Consider the following 21,468-nt stretch of genomic DNA (forward strand, 5'->3'; position numbering starts at 1 on the left):
AAGAACTGTACGTTCTCAGCACAGGCCCAGGTTTGTAAAGTGATGATAACTTGGAGAGGCTGAGCTCTGGAAGTTCTCTAGCTGTGTGCCGTTCCTACCTTTCTGTAGGAAGTAGAGAGCAGAGTCAGCAGCAAATTAGTGAGCGGCACAGAGTCTATGAGCCGCTGAATCCTCTGGATGGACGTGCTCTGAGCCATGATGTCCAGCACTGCTGGCGGGCCGTCGCTCTCCCAGCCCTGGAGAACAGAATTTCAAATAGAATTGAAAGAAAGAGAAATTGGTGGGAGAATTCCAAGTGTGTATCAGTGGAGAAGGCAGAATGTGTCAGGACAACGTCCATGCTACCTGCATACCTTGTGCAATGCTTCCACTTGCAGATCTTGGAAAAGAGATGACAGCAATTTGATGGCATGATTTGCCAGCACCACTGACAGCACCCCAAACCCTTGATGCCTGCAGAAAAAGAAAGGACAGAATGGCATTTCAGGGGGAAAATAATAAAGAAATAAATATGAAATAAAGTGACTGCTTTGCTAAACTGGAGACAACAAATTCTCTTCTTCCCAAGACTCAGGACATGAATTGCAACGAGAAATAAAATTTCAAGAGACCAACAAGACCCCACAGCAGCCGCTTGCTGGGCCTGCTTAGATCCCTGGACAATGATTCCTGCAGGGGTGTCACATACCCTTTCCCAGGTCCCAGTTTGGGAGACCCCACGCCCTCCTTAGTACGAGCAATGATGTCTCTGACGCGAAGAGCAGCCAAGGGATCCTTCTCCTTCCCCTTATCAGCCAAGGCCGTGGGGCTGAGGTTCAAGATGAGGAACAGGCTGTTCAGCAAACACCAAGCCCCGAGCAGCTGGAAGTTCTGATAATGCTATCGTGCCAAAAGTCAAGGGGAAGGGAGGGAGAAAAAAGCACCAAAACGATAAAATACTGTCAATCCAAATGCCAAAGTACATCAGCACAAAAAGAGTGAAAAAGCTTCCTGAGATGGAAATCTTACCTCACCCCCTGCACGGCGTGAATTGCTGATTGCTTGTCCAATCATTTCATAGATTTCAAGCTGCAAATAAACCCAAAACCATGGTAAGGCACCCCGCCAGACAGCAATTAAAAATAAAAACTCCAAATGTAATTTTATTTTACCCTCTACAATTAGCCACCCCTTTAACTCCTTTATCAGCAAGGTTGATGTCCCAAAATCAATCACAGCTGTGTATTGCAATGCAAATAAAGACAAATTCTGTGCTCTTTGCTTGCTGAGGAGCAAAACAATGAACACTCTGTCATTTACTTACACATTTCTGTACAATAGTAGCAGCATCGTTCTCATAATCTTCTTCTTTGGAGCTCGTCGACCCGGTTCGTACCTGTTGGGTGCTGCCCACGTGCAGGATGGCCATGCAGGTGGCCACGCTCACACCTCAGGGAAAACAAGTGCAGGGGACATTCTTAGGAAGAGCCAATCTTGGGACAGAATATTCCTATTTAGCACATTAAGACAAGCGGTATTGAACGTGTCCATCAACTTGATGGAGCAGGGAATGCTCAGTATGACAGGGAAAGATTAAAAATCTTTAGTACCCTCAAAAGAGTGAAGTTTTATCCTACACAAACACATGGGAACAGTTAAAGGAGGTAATGTTTTACCATGTAATTCAATACCATTTTAAAGACAATCTTCATACTCAAGTGCCACATCTCCTTAAAGTCTCCCCCATACCAATTAAACACTCAGGATTTTGGTGTGCTTAAACCACTCCTGGGAAACAAGGCTGATTTGGGGCTATAACAAATTAAGCTGAAGCCTAAAGCAAAAATATATTATGCTCTGAATATAAAAAGAACAGAAATTACACGCTGTTAAGATGTTGAGTCACTCAGTCTTTTTCTTAGATACTGACAGGAACAGTGGCAGATCGTATCAGTAACAACTTCAGTATTAACCCAGTCACCACACTGTGCTGCAGAGCTTCAAATTCATGAGAAATAAAGGCTATTTGTGGGCTGAGCCTCCAACACACAGGTAACAAAGCAGAGCAAAAGACTCTAAAGAACTACTGGAGACCCACTCACCTGCATAGAGACAGCTGAGAGCAAGAACAGTCACGTCCTGGAGACGTGTGGGCGTCAGGGGCTCCAGCACGGGCAGGGACAGCGTATCCAGAGCCATGGTCACATCGATCACCAGCGAGTGGAACCTGCGGGCAGGACACACGGTGAGGACGGGCCAGCGAGCGCTGCCCTGCCAGCACAGTGACCTGCCCCAGGCACACAGAGACGCCCCGAGCAGGGGTGGCACTGACCCGTTGCGCACGGCCGTGGCGTCGGCCACCGTGGCGGGCATGATGAAGAAGGAGTTGGCGGACACGGCGTCCTGGAAGCGGTTGATGTAGCGCAGGAAGTACGGCAGGTTCAGGCACACGCGCAGCAGCTTCTCAGAGCCACCTGCCAACCACAGCAGCAGGGCTGTGTCACTGCTTCAGCCCTAACGGTCCTCAATAATTGACTTAATTGCTCTTGGTGGTGAGAAAATGCCATCAGGGATGAGGCAATAGGATAAAGGCTGTTTTACAACACCAGCCGGTGAAGTTTCCAGCCCACATTTGTAACGGGTGTCACAAAGCTCTGTGTCCATGTTACAGGGCACACCAGGTCCAGCTGGTGGGACCTGATGATCCCAAGGTCTTTTCCAATCTTAAGGATCCTGTGATTCTAATCCACATCTGCTCAATAATCCATCCCATAACGTATGTCATATCATCTACCTTATCTACCCCTCCAAACACAAATACACTGAGCTCATCTCTGCAATGAAAACTCCATTCCAGCCACAACCTCCCTCGGCAATCACCAGCAACCCAGAGAACCCTTTAGGTCAGAAAGCTTCTTCCCACTCAGAGCTGTGAGATGTAACACTGGACAGAGATTTTTCCAGCGCTCTTCTGGCCCCAAGCTAGAAACCTGATTCTCACCAAGTTCTTGCAGGCTGGCCACATTCTGAGCAATGAATATGCTCTTGGTTTTTGTTGCAGAGGTTTGATCTGTGGCAGCTTGATCTTCGCTCTCTCCTTCCACCTAAAGCAAGCACATACAAAATATATTATGGAGGCACTAAAACCACACAGTATTTCTCTAAGTCTCTACACAGAAGCGAGATGTATCAGCAGCACGACTCCAAACAGCCATGGATGTCACTGAACACCGCCTTCCACTAGGAAGCAAATCCAGTACTGCCAATACAGCACAAATAGTTTTTGGTTGTTTGCCATGGATCACGTGCAAGCAGGATTCACATTTTTAAGAAAGATTCTTTTTACATTTGTATTAAGAAGTACCACTTAGAGCCCTCTGTCCTTCCCCGCACTGGGTTATTAATGTTGAAATTCAGACTCTTTCTGTTTTAGAGGATTTTTTACCTGTGTCTCTGTTGTGATTGATGGTGATGATGAGACTCTGGGGTTAAAGACTGATGTCAATTGGTTGAGGAAGTTCATCTGCACTTCCTTCTGTCTCAGCTCTGGGCTCACCGGGGAGGCTAATTCCTTCTGGTCCTCAACTGCAGGGAGAACAACAAACCCCCATTTCAGACAGCAAACCCCAGATTTTCTGTGCCTAACTGCAGTGCTGCAGTGAAACACACACAGCTGAAGCCTCCTCCCTACCATCAGAGAGGGTTTTGACAGTCTGAGGCAGCTTGGCTGATTTCATCATTGCTGTGAAGGTGATGATTTCCGTCCGGTCCAGGCGGCTGCAGCCCGTGCACAGCCCCTTGATCAGCAGAATGAGGTGTTTCTACAGAAAACAGAGACATCAAGTACCATTTAAACTCTTGATTCCAATCACTCCTCCGTATCGCTTACTCTAAGCAGATGGATTAAGAGTAATGCAACTTCAGCTGGTGAGGCCACTGCAACAGCTCTGAGCCACTCTGCTCTCCCCCCCCAGGATCGTGACACATCCCTGACTGCAGGTAATCCAGGTCACTGACACTGCCTGTGCTTCTTATGGAAAACACCTGGAAAAGCTCTCTCTGCTACAACACACTACATCATGGGAACACTCCTCACAGGCCTTCCCTCTTTCAAACAGATTTAAGCTTTCCCACAAGACAGAAATACAAGCAGGCAAGAAAACATCTTTAAAAACTCAGCAAATAGCTGTGATCCAGGTTGTTGCACAAAACCAAACCAGAGTGTAGGAAACTGGAACAGAATTAACCGAGGCTTCAGGTCACCTTTACTTTGAGCTGTGAGCAAGCTTTGATTCTGAGTACAGAATGCAGAGGGAAGATTCAGCAGGAATCAGTGTCTACCAAAGTGTAACTTTAAATATTTTAAGAGCTTCATTAATTTTGCTTTATGCACTGAACATTAGAGCAGATTATTTCAGAATTAGAGCCCAAAGTCCATTTTCACACTGAGGCTGGCCCAGGAGGTCCAAACCTGTTCTCACCTGTGAAACAGCACATGCTTCGTCTGGGTTCTCAAGCCGCAGCAGGGAGAATTCAATCAGGACTTTACAGGCAGCTGCCACTGACTGCAACTGGTTTCTTGGTACTGAAAAAAGCAGATCCTTGTATTCAGAGCAAGTTTTAAAATAGTCCAGTGTAATAAGCTCCCAATGCTGTCAGTAAAGCAGGATGCTCCACAGTGTGGGTACACACTCAATCTACCCTGCCTGACACAGATGCAATATAAACTCAGTCTCATTACAATGTAACCTAAGAAATGTCAGCAAAGTGAAGGATAATTCCTTCTGCCAGACAGGGGAATTCAGACAGATAAAACAGTTTCCCCAGCAACATTATTTAATGCTGACAGAAGCTCTGAAGAAATGAAACAAGTTCACAAAACCCATTTTTTTGTTGTAATTGCTAAATTGTCAGCCAAAATAACAGAAAATATTTTGAGTCACAATGTTTTGATCCACTAACTCCAACGCAGTAACATAACTACAGAAGCCCTGAATGGTTTGGGTTGGAAGGGACCTTAAATCCCATCCAGTCCCACCCCCTGCCATGGCCAGAACACCTTCCACCAGATCAGGCTGCTCCAAGCCCCGGCCAACCCGGCCTCGGACATTTCCAGGGACAGCAGTGTTCTAACTGCTGAAGGATAATCTAAAAATCCTGAAAACGGATTTAAACCCTTGACCAAAAATTAGATCGGTCAATGAATAAGCAGCCAAAAAGGCAACGCTGTCCAGTAGTTGGTGGCCAAATACTCCCATCAACAAGCTTCCCTTTCCATCAGAGCTGACATTTTGTGGTACAAAAGCCAGCAACGCTGGCCCTAAAGTCTGATTCAGCAAGAGGGCAAAAAAACAAAGACAAAAATCAACAGTTCTGATTTACTTTTACTGCAGCCAGTCATTACACAGGAGCAAGAGAAGCAAAGGAACACTTACTGAGGCCACACACAGTAGTGATGTAATGTGTGGAAAGTGCAACGAAGGAGGAGTAAAAGGGCTCATACTGCTTGTCGTGGTGCAGGATCTCAGATTCACTGCAACGGAGAAGGGGAGAGAGGTCAGCCGGACCCAGCACAGCAGCAGCACCACCCAGCCCCCCAACGAGTCCAGTGACAGGGGCAAGGCAAGATGACAGCTCTGGGAACACAGCCCTCGTGTCCCCAGGACCGAGTCCTCCAGCCGCAGCCGGATCATGGCATCAGCATCACTGTCTGCACAGGAAATTTAAGGAAATAGTTCCACTGCTGCCAGTGTTTCTCCTCCACAGCATCAACAGGTCAGGCTCTACCAGCTGCACTCCCTGCCAGAGGCTCATTAACCTTTAAGTTGTCCTAAACTCAGCTGCCCAGAGTGCCTGGACTGTGTGTTCTGCTAACGCCGGCAGGATTTGCCAGGCCTGGAGCACAGGCATTCCCTTTCTGTCACGGCATGGAGGCAACTGGAGTTTGTGCAAGTGTGCAAATCAGAGGGATCAAACCAGGCAACTGCAGAACCACAACAGACACAGGCACAGCCCCTGCGACCACCTGGGGAGGGGAGGGTTTGGCCAGGTAAGGCAAAGCCCCCGAGGCCTCTCAGCGAGACTCAGTGGCCTCGGACATCAGCCTTTTATGGCAGAGGTGACACCCTAAAGGTGTCCCACCACATCCCACCTGCACAGACACAGAGAACACAAACTGCTCTGCCTCCGCATCTCGTTCTGCCCCTCGTTTTTCCTGTGACAACACTAAGGGATGTGCATATCTGCCTATCGAATGATCAATTTACTTTCTTTCACATTTTCATGCAGTGATGTGAACAAGCAAGCTGGAAGAACAGACTAGTTGACTCAGCTTCACTTTGCCTCTCCAAACCAAGCCAGGCTTCTCCACCTGTGGGACAGAGGTTATTCCTGGAGGGCAGGTGGGGAGCAGAGGGCAGCAGCCCATGGCACAGGCTGTACCCAACTCCAACCACGATTTCACCATTCCCTGCTGACCTGAACAAAGCCCAGTTTATACCCAGTCACCTTCCCTTTTTCCACCCTAAGCCATCGTTTCCAGCTCTAAGGGAGATGTAGCTGAAACAGAAACAACTCTGGAACAGAACCATTTCTCCACAAAAACGAGCAGAAAGAAATACTCATCAGCTTTGTAGTTTGATTTCCTAAGTCTGAGGTTTTATTCAGTCTGCCTAGAAAACTGAAATAGAAAAACAGAAAATGAAGAGAGAGGCTTTACTGGAAGATATTCAGCAGCGTCACACGACCGAGTTCCAATACCTCAGGCCTCACCTCACCCTCTCCTGCCAGAACTGCTCTGGTGAGGAACGAGCCTAGAGACTGAACATGCAAAACAGTCCGTGCTCTCTCCTTTTCAGACACTAATTTTGCTCACCTACCTCTCAGGCCCAACTCAAACCCAGCAGCAGTAGGTATGTAAGTATTGTTAAGAGAACAAATTAGAACAATTGGGGAATAACAGAGTACAGGAGAGGCTGACAGCTCCTAAATTACTGCACAGGTCAAGCTGTGCAATGCACAGTGCCCACAGGGTATAAAGAACACAGAGGTGAAGAATCCAGCACGAGATAGGGATTGGGCAATGAGAGGTTTGAGTTTTACTAAAACACGTTGTGGATGTTATGATAATGTGAAGTGGAAGGCTGCTGTCAAGAAATCATCAATCCTTGCAAATAACCATCAACAGAAGACAACAGCTCAATCTGTGATGTGCCAGAGCGTTATTGTGAGCATACAGTGAGATTTAATAATGACTTTCAGCCTCTGTACTGTGTCTTATTTAGAGGAGTTTGCTTCCCAGGGAAGCTCATTACTCCGGCTGAGGAGAAGCCTCTGTGTCACTATCAACATTAATCAGCACCAAATCCCACCTCCTGCCTCAGCTCTGCTCCCCAGCCCTGACCAGCCCCTGCCCTTAGGGCAGTGGGCACAAAGCAGCCTCCTCCTCGGGAAGGCACTGCTCCAGGTGCAGGAGTTCTCCCCTGCGGAAACCCCTTCCCCAAAGACCAGCCTGGAGTGACTTCACACACCCAGAGGTCCTCTCCAGCTGCACCCTTCCAAGTCAGCATTTCCATCATTTATGTCAAATAAGGGACTAATTTCTATCAATTCTTGAAGACACCTGCTAACAGAGGAATACCAGTAACCTTACACTTATAAATGAAATACAAGAGTACTTAAAAAAAGGAGTTTATTGATTTATTTTGAAAAGAATAATACCAGTGATTTCACTGTCATCTCAGCAAGTTTATTTAAGGGGAAATCCAGCCACTTTGGGGTTGGCTGACACCATCAAGAGCTTAGCGACTGCCTTCTAAAAATAACTTGAACAGATAAAAGATTTTCTGTCAGGAATCTAAAGATAGATTCTTGTTCAGCACAGAAAAGCACAGCTCCAGACACGAACAAGTCGTATTTATTCCTTTGTGATTTAGCACGCCACACCAAGGCATGAAATAAAAAGTACCATCCTGCAAGAGCCCAAATCCTGCCAGATCATCAGACACACAACTCCAACCTCAGGCAGCGCTGCTTGAAGGCAACGAACTGCTGTCTCAAGTGGAAAACAGAACCGACATTCCCTCCAAAGGAGGAAGCAGCCCTCTCCCAGAACTCAAGTGGATCCACTCGAGTGTCCCTGGGATATTTTGATGGAACACTCCACTAATGAACTTTAGGCAAAGGGACAGCAGAGCTGCTTGGGGAAAAGTGACACTGGAATGGTCCCTAAAACAAAGACTGGCCAAAGAACTGCCCAAATGCATCAACACTGAGCGTGCAGCTTCTGGGGGAACAACTGCTCTGTGTGTGCAGGCACAGAACTCTGTGAATTGAACTCTTTGAGTCTAAAGCATCCACTGCACACTCAGCCATTCTACATTAAGCAAAAGACCACAAGGCTTTATTTTATCATCTTCCTCAGTGCAGTGTTTATTTTATGTTTCCTAACAACTTGCTGTGGCCGGGGTTATAGATCTCTGTAACTGAACGTGATATTGTGGCATTCACATCTCGTGTTTTAGATCATAAAACAAGCTGTAAGTTGAATTAAGTACTCTGATGCTCAGAGTCAAACCTATGTGGTTAAGACAAGGCAGACTTGATTTGGTTCTGCTTTATTTCTATTTAAAATAGCAAAAGTATTGCAGTGGTAAAGACTTAGAGGGAAGTCTGGTCCCCCCAGAGCCCGGTGAGACAACACTTCCCACGGCCCAACCGGGCAAACTGTGACACGCCTGGACAAAAGCAAAACCACAAGAACAGTCCCGAAGCCTCTCGGCGGGCGCCTGTCCGAGATGCTGCGGCCGGGCGAGCACCCTCAGCCCGTTATGGGGCCCGAGGGCACCTCCGAGAGCTGCGGCCCCGGGACAGCGGGAGGAGCCGGGGACGGAGCTCGGGGCTTTGCCCGGGCAGCCGCAGCCCCGCCGCCTGCCCTGCCGGGCACCGAGCCCGGCACCGGGCACCTCACACCCAGCCGGGCACCGCGCCGGGCCCCGCCTCAGCCGCCCCTCAGCTGCTCCCGCAGCAGCACCCCCAGCGCTCCCCCTGAGCGGGCGACGCCAAGGGGCGGCAGCCCTCGCCCGCGCTCCCTCACCTCTCGATGACCGAGGCGAGCAGCTGCGGCAGCTCCTTCATGTCGAAGGCCGAGTAGGACGCGGAGAGCAGCGGCCGCACGGCCACGTCCCAGCCGGGCCCGGCCGCGGCCCCCGCGCCGCCCGCCGCCATCTTGGGCTGCGCTGGGCCGGGGGCCGCGGCGCGCACAGCGCCCCCTGCCGGCGGGGCGGCGACCGCGCAACGTCGCGCCGCCCCATTGGCCCGCGGCGCGGGCGCGTGCGCACTGCGTGAGTCAGCAACTTTGGCGCGCGGCGCGTGCGCGGCGCGGGGCGGGGCCGCGCATGCGCCGTGTGCGCGCCCCGCCCCCGCGGCTGCGCCGGGGCAGGGAGGGCTTGGAGCGACCCCAAAGTCGTCCAAAGATCATCCAAAACCATTCGAATAGCGAAAAACTCCCCGCTGCAAGAGTCCCCCAAAACACTTAAATAATTAAATAACACCCCCCACTTAAATACCAAAAAAATCCCCACTTAAATAGCCAAAAATCCCCTCTTAAGTAGCACAAAACCCACCGAAATAGACCCCAAATCCCATTGAAATAGCCCCGTAAAACCACTTAAACAGCCCCAAAACCCACGTAGATGGTCCCCAAAAGACACCTCAATAGCCTGCCAAAACCCACTTAAATAGCCCCAAAACCCACTTAAATAGGGCCTCAAAAAACCACCTAAATACCCCCCCCCCCCAAATCCCCTAAATAGCCCCAAACCCCACCGAAATAGCCCCACCAAAACCACTTAAATAGCCCCAAACCCCTTAAACAGCCCAAGAAACACTTCAGTAGCCCAAACCCACTCCCTGCTGCGCAGCTTTTATTTGGGATCTGGACACTGGGAGGGGGCGGGGGGGGACACAGCCTCTCCTGGGGGAACAACTCGATGCCAAACGGTATCTTAACAATTTAACCCCGGAGTTCAGAGCCGTGATCCCGAGGGAAACGCTGAGAGGCTCCTCCTCCTGAACCACCCCCACCTTAACCCCAGTGCTGCACACAAAAAAAATGCAGGAGAATTTAGAAACAAATGGGAAGGAATTGATGTTGTCATAATAAATAAAGAACGTGGAGAGACTTTGGGTTCAAATTCTTCCCACTGCTCTGCAGCTTCATCAGTGGCTCCATGAGGCCATTTCCCACTGACAGACACCCAATTCCCAACATTTTTCCTAAGGAAATCACCCAAGGTCTCTTCCCCACACCAGGAGCCCGTTACCACATGTCAGCAGCCAACAACCCTCACCCCTCGTCTCTGCCAGATGTGGGGCACAGCTGGCACTGAGGGAGAGCCCAGGATGGGCAGGACACACATCCTTAATAATCTCTTCACCAACATCAGGGAGACTGATTTTGGGGCTTCAAGGGAGGTTTGGGACATTCTTTTTCAGTCAGAACAGACTAAAAAAGTCTCTATTTTTCATCTCTTCTGTTTCTCCTCACAGGAGACACGTGGGCAGTGCAGGTTTTGTTCCACCAGTAGTTTTTCCTCACAAACGTCTTCCAGCCAAATGGAATAGAGGCGTTTGGATCCATCACTCAGGGGGGCTGGGATCCCAGCAGAGCCCTCCAGGCAGTCCCAGCCCAGCTGCTCTCCAGGCTGGGCCTCCCTCAGCGCCAGGCCCGGTTCAGCAGCTTCACCTGGGCCAGTCTCTTGGTGATCATGGTGGCAAAGACCAGCCCGAAGAGGACGCTGCTGATCAGCACGTAGTCGTAGTCGTCCTTGAGCACGTCAAACTGCTTGGAGGGGTACACCCGGGTCTGGAAGATGTCCAGCCCGTAGGCCACAACCTGCAGGGGTGAGATCAGGAGCTGGGGATGCAGCTTGGAGCATAAAACCCCAAAATGATGCACTCAGGGTTACAGTTCTGATGGAAAGGAGTGATGTTTAAGCTGTGAGCAGCCGCCTTCTGGGAGTTACAGAGCTCCCTGACATTGGAATCCACCCCCAGATTCCACACTGAGGCCTCCACCCTGCACTCACCAAGCACGTGGACTCGAGGCCAGAGGGGGCTGTGTAAATCCCCCTCATCCTGGAGATGGTCTGGTTGTAGTTGATGAACCTCTCGGCGTGGATCTGCACGTCTGGCGAGTACGGGATCAGGTTTTCCTCCCTGCAAGGCACCACAAGAGACATCAAACCCCAGCCAACAGCCCACAGGGGATGTCACCTGTGTTTCCTACCCTGATTATCAAAAGCTGACCTAGAACAGCACATTTGGCAGCTTTTCTCAGTGCAGATTCATTACTGCTGCAGGATGAAAATCCAATCTATCAGCCAGGTCAGGCTAAACTAGAGCTGCCTCCTTTCAGGCTTTGAAAGTTTTAAAAATAAGTGTTAACTCCAAAAAATCCAGGTCCTCTGCCTGCTCCTCCTGAAGAATACAGAGCCCAGGCTGGTTTAATGACTGACCTGCTGTAATACAGACAAAAGTATCCCATCATCACAGACTGGGAACAGAAACACAGAATCCTTCAGACCTCCAAGATCGAGTCCAACCTTTGACCTTGAAGGAACCCCCCTTCATTCCATGCAAAGACTGCCCTGAGTCCAGCCAGAACGAGTTGTTCCTCTCCACACAACGTATGACACACAAAATCCAGCCCTCTCCGCAGCCCAGGAAGAGAGGTTCTCACTCCTTCCCTACCTGCTCTGTTCCGTCGGGATCTCTGGGCGCCGAGGGTCCAGCAGAGCCTTGGGAAGGGACAGGATGGCCCCGGAGGGAAGCCCAACTGTGCATTAAAGGAAAAGCATCTTAAAAATCACAGAATCCCGCAACAGCTGGGGTTGGAAGGGCCTTCTGGGGATCACTCAGTGCAACCCCCCCGCCCAGGAAGGGTCAGCCAGAGCAGGCGGCACAGGAATCCATCCAGGTGGGTTTGGAATGTCTCCAGAGAGGGAGACTCCACGCCTTCCCTGGGCACCTGGGCCAGTGCTCTGCCACCCTCAAGGAAAAGTTCTTCCTCACGCTGGGATGAAACTTACTGGGTTTTAGTTTATGGCCATTGCTGCTCTGGGCACCACTGGAAACTCTGGCACCCCATGGCCATTTCTGACAGCGTCTTCCAAACAGCCAGCAGAAACACTCTCCTGGTGCTTATCCCTGCACTTGCAGGAGCCCAGGATGACCCCCAGGCACGAGTTTTTGGCAGCAAAGCACATTTTGCTTGGATTTCAGCGCTCCCCCCTGAGCACGGGGCAGGTACTCACTGAGCAAGTGGCGGCTGGTGATGCCCCGCTCGGTGATCGTGGCCTCCATGGCACTGATGGCAGAGGGGAAAATGTAGGATTGCTGGAGAACCTGAGGCAAAATGGGGCGGTCCAGGGAGCTGAAGGCTGTGGCGTTGTACTGCTCCGTGCCCTCGTAGAGCTCCAGCACGGTGAACTCGTTCCGACGCGCCTTCGTGTTCCAGTACTGGTACTGCAACCACGAGTTTTAGGAGAATCAGGGAAGCAGCCAAAGGTGCAGGGAAATCACAGAGGGTGCTCAGAAAACTGCCTCCATGCAGACTCAGGAACTGCCCCTGATGCCAGAAGATCTTTGCTTTTTATACATTTTACACCTATTTGTAGCTCTCTAGACTACTACTGTAAAGCTATATAGCTCCTTAACTAACTGTGGTACCTTCCTACCCCTCCCCTTAGATTTCAGAACAATAAGCTAACCTTGCTGGAATCTCATTTAGTCTTTGGTCTAGAGTGATCCAAAGACATCTCATTTTCTCCATATATCACAGACATAATAAATGGGGGGTGAGAAGCAAGGGGGGGCTTCAGTGGGGGCAGAACCAAAAGAGGGGATTACTTAATTAACTGTGCCTCTAACTGGATGATTTCTGTTAAGCTTGCTCGTTTGTTAAACTTGTAAAATTGTCAGAGTCCTGCATTACGTGTGCATTTTGCACCATGAAGGACCTTCACTACAGGTAACCACTTTTTATCACCTTAATATTGTTCAGCCTGTGCTTTTAAGGGTCACCCCAAACAGGAAGCAGCTCTCACCACCACCCAGTTCTCGGAGTGCACCATGTGCACGGGCCCCTTGGCCTTCTTCTGCACAGAGGAGTGGATGATCCTGCCCGTGACGCCGTCCATGAGGTAGATCCCGATGAAGGTGCGCTCGTGGTGCGTGTCCGTGCTCTCGGTCACCACGGCCAGCAGGTTGGGGTTCAGGGACTAGGGACAAAGGAGAAACAGCTGAGACCCCCTATCAGTGCCACAGACACCTCCTTTCTGCACTTCATCTGGCACTGGACATATTGTGAACAAATTAGTGTAAATCACCTCAAGAAATCAAGCTGCTATTTCCCCAGTATCAGACCCTGACTGACTTAACTGCTGCATGAAAACATTTCAGGAAAGAAACCTCCAAAATGAGCGTTTTTCTGCAGAGACACTGGTGCCCATAAAGCAAAACTGGCACCACAGGGCAGCTCATCCCAACGTAGCAGCAGGGAATGGTACTGGGATCTTCCTGTGGGATAATCCCTCAACAAAAAGCCCACACAGAGCAGCAGGAGCACCTTGTAGAGGACGCTGCGGTCGCCCATCACGCGGCCCTGGGAGTGCACGTGCTCGTTGGACCTCTTCCCTTTGACCATCACTATCCTCTGCACCTCCGTGGGGATGGCCACCTCCCAGCTCTCCTCTGTGCTCAGGTCCTGCAGGGAAAAAGCACGTGGGAGCTTGGATCTTGTCCTTCAAGGACACCATCTCCACCAGCAGGATGCAGCTTTGCTTGCTTTGGGATTTTACAAGTTTCACAGCGTTTTGAGGCTGAACGCTCCAGTTCTGAGCAAAGCTCCGTGAAGGAAACAGAGATCTGCCATTATCCACAGGGCATTTAGGGAAGTGTAATGGGTCCTCCGTACCTTTTTCAACCTGAATCCAGAGAGTTTTCCCTGCTCAGCATCAACTAGGTAAAAATAGATGGAATGGGCTATTTCTTCTAACTGGCGAAGGACGTTTTTAGTGGCTGGGAAAGGTGTAACCTGGAAAAAGAGAATTGACACACAGGTTGAAAACAACTGACACAGACAAAAAAACCACCCCAAAATGAGCCAGAAAGACGATTTCTAACATGTTTATCAAGATAAGGTCTGTCTTACCAGAATAACCTCATAGTTTTGCGTGAAATGTGGCTCAATAGCATTTTTTCCATCTTGCTCCGAAAGGGAGGGGAATAATTAACCAGAATGTGAAGAAAACTGCCTCCAGGCAAAGCAATTTACCTTGTACTCATCATCAATCAGGAGCAGCACCTTGGCATAGTCTTGATCCATAATAGGCAGAAGCAAAGTCTGGAGAATTGGACGTTTCAGAACAGGAGGAGCTACTTGGCTTCTCTTCCCAAAGATGGGGTTAAAGACATACAGAAAACTCATTCTGGTTTCCTGAAAAACAGGTTAAGTTTTACCTCTTGTCTAAGTCAAAAAAAAGGGTGTTTTTCTAACTGTTACTTGCTGATGTTCATAGCTGGGGTTCAGCTATTCCATCCTGAAAATATTCTGTTTGGACACACACATTTGTCCAAACATTTATCCCACATTTGTCCATCACAGCCATCATCATTTTTAGGTTTCCTAGGCTTCTGTGTCTGCTTCCCTCCAGATCTTTCTCCCCTCCCATCAGTGACAACCAAATGATGCCCAAGAAGATGTTTTACTGCCCTGTCCAAGGGCAGATTTCCATGCCCAGTGGAGGGGCAGGGAAAGGGCCTCACCTTGTCCTTCACGAGCAGAGTGCACTGTGGAGGGTGGGGGAAATGGGCTGTTGTTCTCTGCACCATCAGCTTGAAGGAGGAGCCAGGTCTCACATTCCTGAGGTATTGCTTCCACAGGATGGTGCCGGAGCTGCTCTCAATGCCAAAAAGCTGAGGAAAAACACATGGGAAAGCCAAAGTTTAGGGAAACACCTCTCCTGTTCAAACACTGCATCGTCCTCTGTCGTATCCCAAAGAAAGCTGGGTCTTAGTCCCCACTTTAAAGCCACCACAGAACATCCTGTGCATCTTCCCATGATTTCTGCCCAAGCCTGGCCAAAAACAGGGCTGGGAATTCAGAGCTGAGACTCTTTGCTCCAGCCTAGAACCAGATCCCTATCCCAGCCTCCTCACCTTCCCTGAGGCAGTGACCATCACCATCATTTTCTGGAGGTTGAATTCATCTCTGGCCAAATTGTCAATGTTAATCTCATTTTTAATCTGGCTCCGGGGCTTCCTGGCATCATAGAACATCTTCCAGAGATGAGCAGTCCAGGCTTGCAGCAGGATGAGCTGGGATGAGAGTCGCTTCAGGAACATTCCCAGCAAACCATCTGCAGACGGCACCCACAGTGACAACAGCAGGGAAAACACACACGTCCCACCCAGAGCTGAAATTATGGTGTCAAACGCTGCCATGCACAAACCTGGGGTAACTCCTTGCCTCCCACTCTGCAATGTTACAGTTGCCATTTCTGTGACAGACTCTGGCATTTACCAACCTTTCCCACTCCACACTCATTCCAAAATACACCCTGATCGACGGAAAGCAAACCTTCATGCAGAGGATTTCGTGCTCCTTCTCACTGTGCCCACCTAGAGCTCCCCCACCTCTACAAAAATCCCTCTGCATCCAGAGGAATTAAAAAGACTTAATTCTGCCCAACCAAGGTTTTTATTTAACTTCTTAGAATAACCAAAACACTGGATTTCAACTCTGTTTCAGCCCCAACGAGAGCAAGCAGAGGGGACCAGTGGCACCAGGAAGCATTAGGCAGGAGCAGAGCACACTCCATGCAGGATGGGGTTACCTTGGATGGCTGCATCCAGGACAGCAAGGAAAGACAAAACAAAGCAAAAAAAAAAGCTATTGGAAACGAGTCTTCCAGAAAGAGTCACAGGAAACATTTAGGAGACATGGCCAAAATCCCTCCTACTGCTGCTGACTGCTTTCTTAATGTAACAATGTAAGACATTCAGGTCATCTGGATTGGACTTCCAAAGTTTAGTCAGAAAAGGGTTTATTTCTGCTCATTTTAATTGGTATCAGTAGAGATTTAAATTAATCTCTCAGCTCAGAGTAAAGAGAAAACAATACGTACATTTATTTAGGAAGGAAAACAAACTCACAAAGGTAGTTCTGTTAAACTCACCTGCTTTTTTTCCAAATTCTCCCTCCAACTCAGCCTGTGCACCAGTCAGTGGCAGATCCACCATCTCCAGGCTCACCACCTCTGCCAGTGACTCCTCCCTACTCCACACAACTTTTCCTGGAAAGAAGAGCAGAATCTTATCAAAAATCAACTTAATATCTGTGAAGTGACTCACTCAACGTAAGAGTGCAACCTGGAAATTCAAATTGCCTCTTGATGAAATGCAGAACAGTGTCTAAGTATCTAATATCATTAAATTAACTGTTTCATAAAAGACAAATCCTTCATGCAACTGGAGCCACTTCTGGGAAGAAAACGTCAGGGTCAGTAAAAGCAATCTGGTGCTTCAGAAGGGTTACAGTCATTGAGTCTGTTTAAAACAAGAGAAGCACAGCGTGAACTCCTGGATTCCTTTACAGCCCCAGAGAATTCCCATCACTGAGATGGGACTTTCAATCCTTTCTGCAAATTAACATTTTTGCCATGAGGATCTTTTCTGAAAACCTTTGAGGAAGATCTACACCAGGACTTACACTCTCATCCTATGAACAGATTTGAAATCTGCAGAAACCTCCTGAAATCCAAAAGCTCTGCCCACACAAAACAAGGCAGAACTGTTTGTCTGGGCGAGGGTGAAAGAGGTCTTCCATGGGACTCAGAAGAGTTAAAACAATTTTTTCAGCTTCCAAGGAAAGTAATGATAAAATATAATTCTTGAGGACGTGGAATTTTCTCCTGGTGACTGTTATGAATGGAGGAAGCTGTTTGTGGAAGTTACCTGGCTGCTGGAGGAACATGAGCATGTGGTCCTCTGTCTGCACCAAGGCTCGATAGCCCACAGAGTCATCCTTCTTCAGGAAAACCTGGATGTACAGCTGGGAAAAAAACCAAACAAAAAAAGGCAAGGAAAACAACAAGATTAATGATCACATCATCTCCCTGGAGAAAGCAGGAATCGGGTGAAAGCAGGAATCAGGTGAAAGCAGAGCAGGCAGGGTGATGCTGTAACCCCTGGAATGCTTTTCCCCTTGGCTAAAGGGCTCCCATCCTGCCAAATCAGGGAAGGGATGGCACTGTAAGGACTGAAATAACCCCTCCCTGCTCACCTGCTGTGGCTTGGCCCCTCCCTGCTCCAGGTTAAAGGTGATTGTGGTATCCAACAATCTTTGCCCAGTTTCAACCAGGTAGAGATTTATGTTGTAGGTTTGATTGGAGCAGGTTAAGGAATCCTGCAGCAAACAGGGCAGAGAACAGGGGTTACACACAGATCACACTAAATTCCGCAGCAGGATTCAATGCCCAGCAAGAACTGGGGCTTCAAGATATTTTTAGGCTGTATTTTTAGGCTGTATAGTTGGTATAACACCTCTGTCATTCTGTTCCTGCAGGCAAAGGAATAAAATGGACTGACAAGAACTTGGGAACAAGAGCAGCCCGTACCTGCCTCCGGGCATCCTCCAGAGCACTGCCCGCATGGAGGCCATCAGAGCTTCCAGGTTTCTGAAGCGAGGATGAGAAGAAATGTAACATGGCTTCAGATGCCAGTAAAAGCATAAAAAAATTAGGTTTCCAACTGCCTGACAAGTCTCAGCTCGCCTGTGACATCAGGCAGGAAACAGCTCTCTTCTGTTCTGTTTCTGATAAAAATGAAACTGTGTTTCATACACCCAAGAACTGAAATCCTCTGTGGATCACTAAAGCCAATTCCTTGTCACATGCCCACCTTCCACAGGGCTGAAACAGGACATTCACTGAGCCAGACACAGCCTGAGCTGGACATAATCAAGCCCTGCTTGTGTTATCACTGAAACTTATCAAATCCTCCTCTTCCTCAAGGGACTCCCCATCCCTGGGCCTGTGAAACACCTGTGGAACCCACCCCCAGTGCTCATTGCCAAGGCTGGGCTGGTCCCAGAGTACAGGAATTGTGCTGACCAGTTCACTCCTGCACGTCAGGACTGCGGCCACCGTCTTCTCCCCGGTTGTTGCAAAACTCACCAGAGCTGCCTGGAAAGGAAAAAAAATAGCATGAAATCATTAAAAAGAAAAACCTCAAGAAACTCTCAGACCTCACCAAAAATGACTTGTGAAGTAAATCAAACCACAGGGGAATTAAAAACATATGAACTGTCACAGCCAAATTTTAAATTGTATTGTTTCCCCAAACAAAAAAAATTACAAAAAAAAAAGACTGAAAGCACTTCTCAAAGAGATGGGAACAGCTGACCTGCCACAGGTTTTTGAGCCATTATGCTCAGAGTTACTGAGATATTTTAAACCTGCCAGCTGGCCCAGCAGTTTGAAGGATGTTCAGCTGCACTTGGCCCTCTCCCTGGTACATCTGTCTTGGATACCTGCTGGAAGTCCCGGAGGTGGCTGAGCAGCCCCTGCTTGTACTGCAGCAGGGAGAAATGGCTTGGGGACAGCTGCAGGAAGAACTGAGTCCGTGAGGCGCCGGTCACACTGGGCTGAGTGGCCAAGATCCTGGCCTGGAAGTCATCTTCAAACTCCAGCTCCAGGGACTGCAAGGGAGACAAGCACGTGTGCTGGGAGAGTTGTCCTTCACTGAGACCAACACCTTCCTCCCCTCAGCAGCAGTGAGAGATTCCCTGGGTCAGGGGACAGAGCAGGAGCAGGGAGGCTGAGGCTCCACCGGAGCAAAGCGCTGAAGACATCGATCCAGAAGGAGTAACAGACAAAAAGCTTTCCCACCCTCCCCTCAATTTACAAATCACGATCTCCCACCTCCAATCACTCCCCAGTTCACCAGCAGGCTGGGTCAGGCACCAGAGCAGCTGGGCAAGGAATTACAGGGAATGTTCCTGCAGCACTCCTCACCTGCAGCGGGATGTGCCTCATGTCCTGCTCCGTGTCCAGGGCGCAGACGTGCAGCGAGCGCGCGGCCGTGTCCGCACACACCAGCACCGCCTCCCCCACCACGCCACAGGAGCCCTCCAGGGCCCGCAGCCACGGGGCTGCCACCCTCACCTGCACAGACACACAGAGCCAGGGCTCAGCAGGACACAGCCCTCACAGAAACAGTGTGCACACCAACAGCAGTTTAAGGCAGGATTATTTTTATCCGTGATTGGGAGGAGCCACCTGTCAGCCTGAGGGTTATGGAACAATCTTGACTAACAGCTGCCCGTCTAACTCAGTTTGGCTTTCAGGACATTCAGCCATGAAATCCCTGAGTTTGGAGGCAATGCCTCAGTGAAAGGGAGGGTTCTCTGTACCACAGTTGATTCCTCTGCCCACCACACCGCAGGGTTGGGAGCACATTTGTTAACATCAAATCCAGCATTTTGGCTCCACTACCTGTTTGGTGATTTCTCCGTCTTCTACGTTGAACATCAAGACGTTCAGGTGGCTCTGGGGAACGATGCCAACCACATGGATCACTCCAGTCCCACGGGAATACAGCAGCTGGTACTGAGTGCTCTCACTGCAAGAGAGGCAGCAACCACCAAGCATCACCTTCTGACACTGCTGTTTGCAGAAGCACAAGGCAGGTGCAGCCCCTGTCCCTCTGCCCCATGCCAGAGGCTCACACCTCTCCTTCCAGGGGCTCTCACCTTTCTGGCAGGTGTTCCACCCACTTCTGGTGCCCGTTGGACAGGTAGTGCAGAGACAGGGCCGCCTTCTTCAGCACTGCCACGTACTTCACCGCCTCGGGGAGCCCCACCAGGGCAGCCCCCTGGAAACTGAGCACAGACACAAGGAGTGAGGGGATTACTTTCCTATTTTACCCTGGAGAAGGATCTGGAGCACCAAGAGTGGCTGAGAGGTCTCAGCCTGCAGAAAAGGAGGCTCAGCACAAGTCCCTGACAGGAGGGGGCAGCAAGGTGGGGGTTGGGCTCTGCTCCCAGGGAACAGGGACAGGATGAGAAGAAATGGCCTCAAGCTGTGCCAGGGGAGGTTAAAATTGGCTATCAGGAGGAATTTCCTCATGGAAAGGGCTGTCAGGCATTGAAGGGGCTGCCCAGGGAGGTTTGGAGTCCCCACCCCTGGAGGTGTCCAAGGAAGGCCTGGACGTGGCACTCAGTGCTCTGGGCTGGTGCCAAGGTGGGGATTGGGCACAGGTTGGATTCAATGGTCTGGGAGGGTTTTTCCAACCTCTGTGGTTCTGGGATTCTGTGCAAGGTTCAGGCATTCATAAAGAACTCACCCAACATTTGTTTTAGAAACTCTACATCTGACTAATCTTTCTCCACAATGCAAGCCCAGACCAAGTCCATGACCCATTTTTTTCCTTCCCAGAGCAGCACTACCAGGAGAAACAGCCCTTGCAGAGAGGAAATCCCACCTGCCAGTGTCCAGGGAGGTCTCCCAGTTCAAGCCCCCGATGTTGGTCTCCCAGGAACGCAGAATTCGTCCGGCATTGGACACAGTGATGGCATCTGGAAAGGAGGAGAGGGGGATGAACACAGAACACGTACCCACCATGGGCCAAAGAAGGGATGGGTTCTGCAGGTCCAGCCTGTGCTCTAACGCTGGCTCCACATTCCAGGAGCGCTGCCAGCCCCGGCACGTTCCACTTACCCTGCCCATGGATCAGCATCGCATCGATGGCTCCTTCCGGGGTGCCCTTGTCCACATGGCGCCACACTGCAACAGACAGGGCCGGGGGAAAACGGCGTTTATCCCACAAAGGCGTTTCTGTGTTATTATGTCTAACCCTGGGCTGCTCACAGAGCCAGTCCTAAGACAGAGCTCTGACCTGCCGGCTGAACCCTCCCGCCCGCCACGGCCCAACCCGCAGCATTAACCTTTCCGGAGGAAAAGCCAGCACAACCGCATTGACCCTCGGCCCCAAAGCCGCCGCACTCACAGATTTCGCCGCTCCGGGAGTTCAGGGCGGCTACTACATTCTCCTCGGTGGCCACGACGAGCTTCTTCGAGCCCTGCGAGGCCTCCAAGGAGGCGAACTTGAGCTTCCCCACGTACTGCTGCCTCCTGCGAGAGAGAACAGGAGCGCCGGTGAGATCGGACCCGGGGCGGCAGCGGCGCGGCGGGCGCGGGGCCTATCCCCGGGAGGGGGGACCCAGCCCGGCGGGACCCCCGGTGCTCACCAGTCGAACTTGCCCACTTGGTCCTCGTAGACGGCGGCGGCCAAAGGCAGCAGGACCGGCAGCAGGACCAGCAGCAGCGGCGGCGGCACCCGCGGCCTCGCCGCCATGGCAGCGGCCCCGGCGCCCGGGGGGCCTTCGGCACCGCGGGACCGCCCGCACTGCCGCCTGCGCGGGGAAAG

The 21,468-nt window shown here is 50.4% G+C and overlaps 2 protein-coding genes across 8 annotated transcripts in view; both read right to left on the bottom strand.

The window, feature by feature from the left end:
* Positions 1 to 9,210, bottom strand: part of UBR4 (ubiquitin protein ligase E3 component n-recognin 4) — a 75,545-nt gene extending 66,335 nt beyond the window's left edge. For all 5 annotated transcript variants that reach the window (XM_039563836.1, XM_039563835.1, XM_039563834.1 and 2 more), the window contains exons 1-13: positions 9,074 to 9,210; positions 5,415 to 5,512; positions 4,461 to 4,564; positions 3,671 to 3,800; positions 3,425 to 3,564; positions 2,981 to 3,083; positions 2,312 to 2,453; positions 2,082 to 2,206; positions 1,304 to 1,428; positions 1,009 to 1,068; positions 689 to 879; positions 354 to 453; positions 99 to 236 (exon numbers count right to left, since the gene is read on the bottom strand). In XM_039563836.1, coding sequence (XP_039419770.1) covers positions 99 to 236; positions 354 to 453; positions 689 to 879; positions 1,009 to 1,068; positions 1,304 to 1,428; positions 2,082 to 2,206; positions 2,312 to 2,453; positions 2,981 to 3,083; positions 3,425 to 3,564; positions 3,671 to 3,800; positions 4,461 to 4,564; positions 5,415 to 5,512; positions 9,074 to 9,204 — 1,587 coding nt within the window. In that variant the 5' untranslated portion in view covers positions 9,205 to 9,210. The remainder of the gene's footprint in view (positions 1 to 98; positions 237 to 353; positions 454 to 688; positions 880 to 1,008; positions 1,069 to 1,303; positions 1,429 to 2,081; positions 2,207 to 2,311; positions 2,454 to 2,980; positions 3,084 to 3,424; positions 3,565 to 3,670; positions 3,801 to 4,460; positions 4,565 to 5,414; positions 5,513 to 9,073) is intronic.
* Positions 9,211 to 9,880: 670 nt separating this feature from the next.
* On the bottom strand, positions 9,881 to 21,431 carry EMC1 (ER membrane protein complex subunit 1). Of its 3 annotated transcripts, XM_039564037.1 has the most exons (24): positions 21,290 to 21,431; positions 21,049 to 21,173; positions 20,760 to 20,825; positions 20,524 to 20,617; positions 19,793 to 19,921; positions 19,536 to 19,662; positions 19,056 to 19,205; positions 18,572 to 18,739; positions 18,153 to 18,224; positions 17,658 to 17,717; positions 17,324 to 17,446; positions 16,996 to 17,092; positions 16,218 to 16,334; positions 15,876 to 15,884; positions 15,199 to 15,398; positions 14,806 to 14,955; positions 14,315 to 14,476; positions 13,955 to 14,074; positions 13,607 to 13,744; positions 13,086 to 13,259; positions 12,294 to 12,504; positions 11,731 to 11,815; positions 11,067 to 11,196; positions 9,881 to 10,873 (listed from the first exon to the last, which is right to left on the bottom strand). In XM_039564037.1, the coding sequence occupies exons 1-24, from the start codon at positions 21,394 to 21,396 to the stop codon at positions 10,694 to 10,696; spliced, it is 2,994 nt and encodes a 997-aa protein (XP_039419971.1). In that variant the 5' UTR covers positions 21,397 to 21,431; the 3' UTR covers positions 9,881 to 10,693. The 3 variants fall into 3 exon arrangements, with proteins under 3 accessions (XP_039419971.1, XP_039419973.1, XP_039419972.1); XM_039564039.1 differs by lacking the exon at positions 17,658 to 17,717; XM_039564038.1 differs by lacking the exon at positions 15,876 to 15,884 and having other exon boundaries at positions 21,290 to 21,430.
* Positions 21,432 to 21,468: the final 37 nt, after the last annotated feature.

The sequence above is a fragment of the Corvus cornix genome, chromosome 21, assembly GCF_000738735.6.
Source record: "Corvus cornix cornix isolate S_Up_H32 chromosome 21, ASM73873v5, whole genome shotgun sequence".
Taxonomy (NCBI): domain Eukaryota; kingdom Metazoa; phylum Chordata; class Aves; order Passeriformes; family Corvidae; genus Corvus; species Corvus cornix.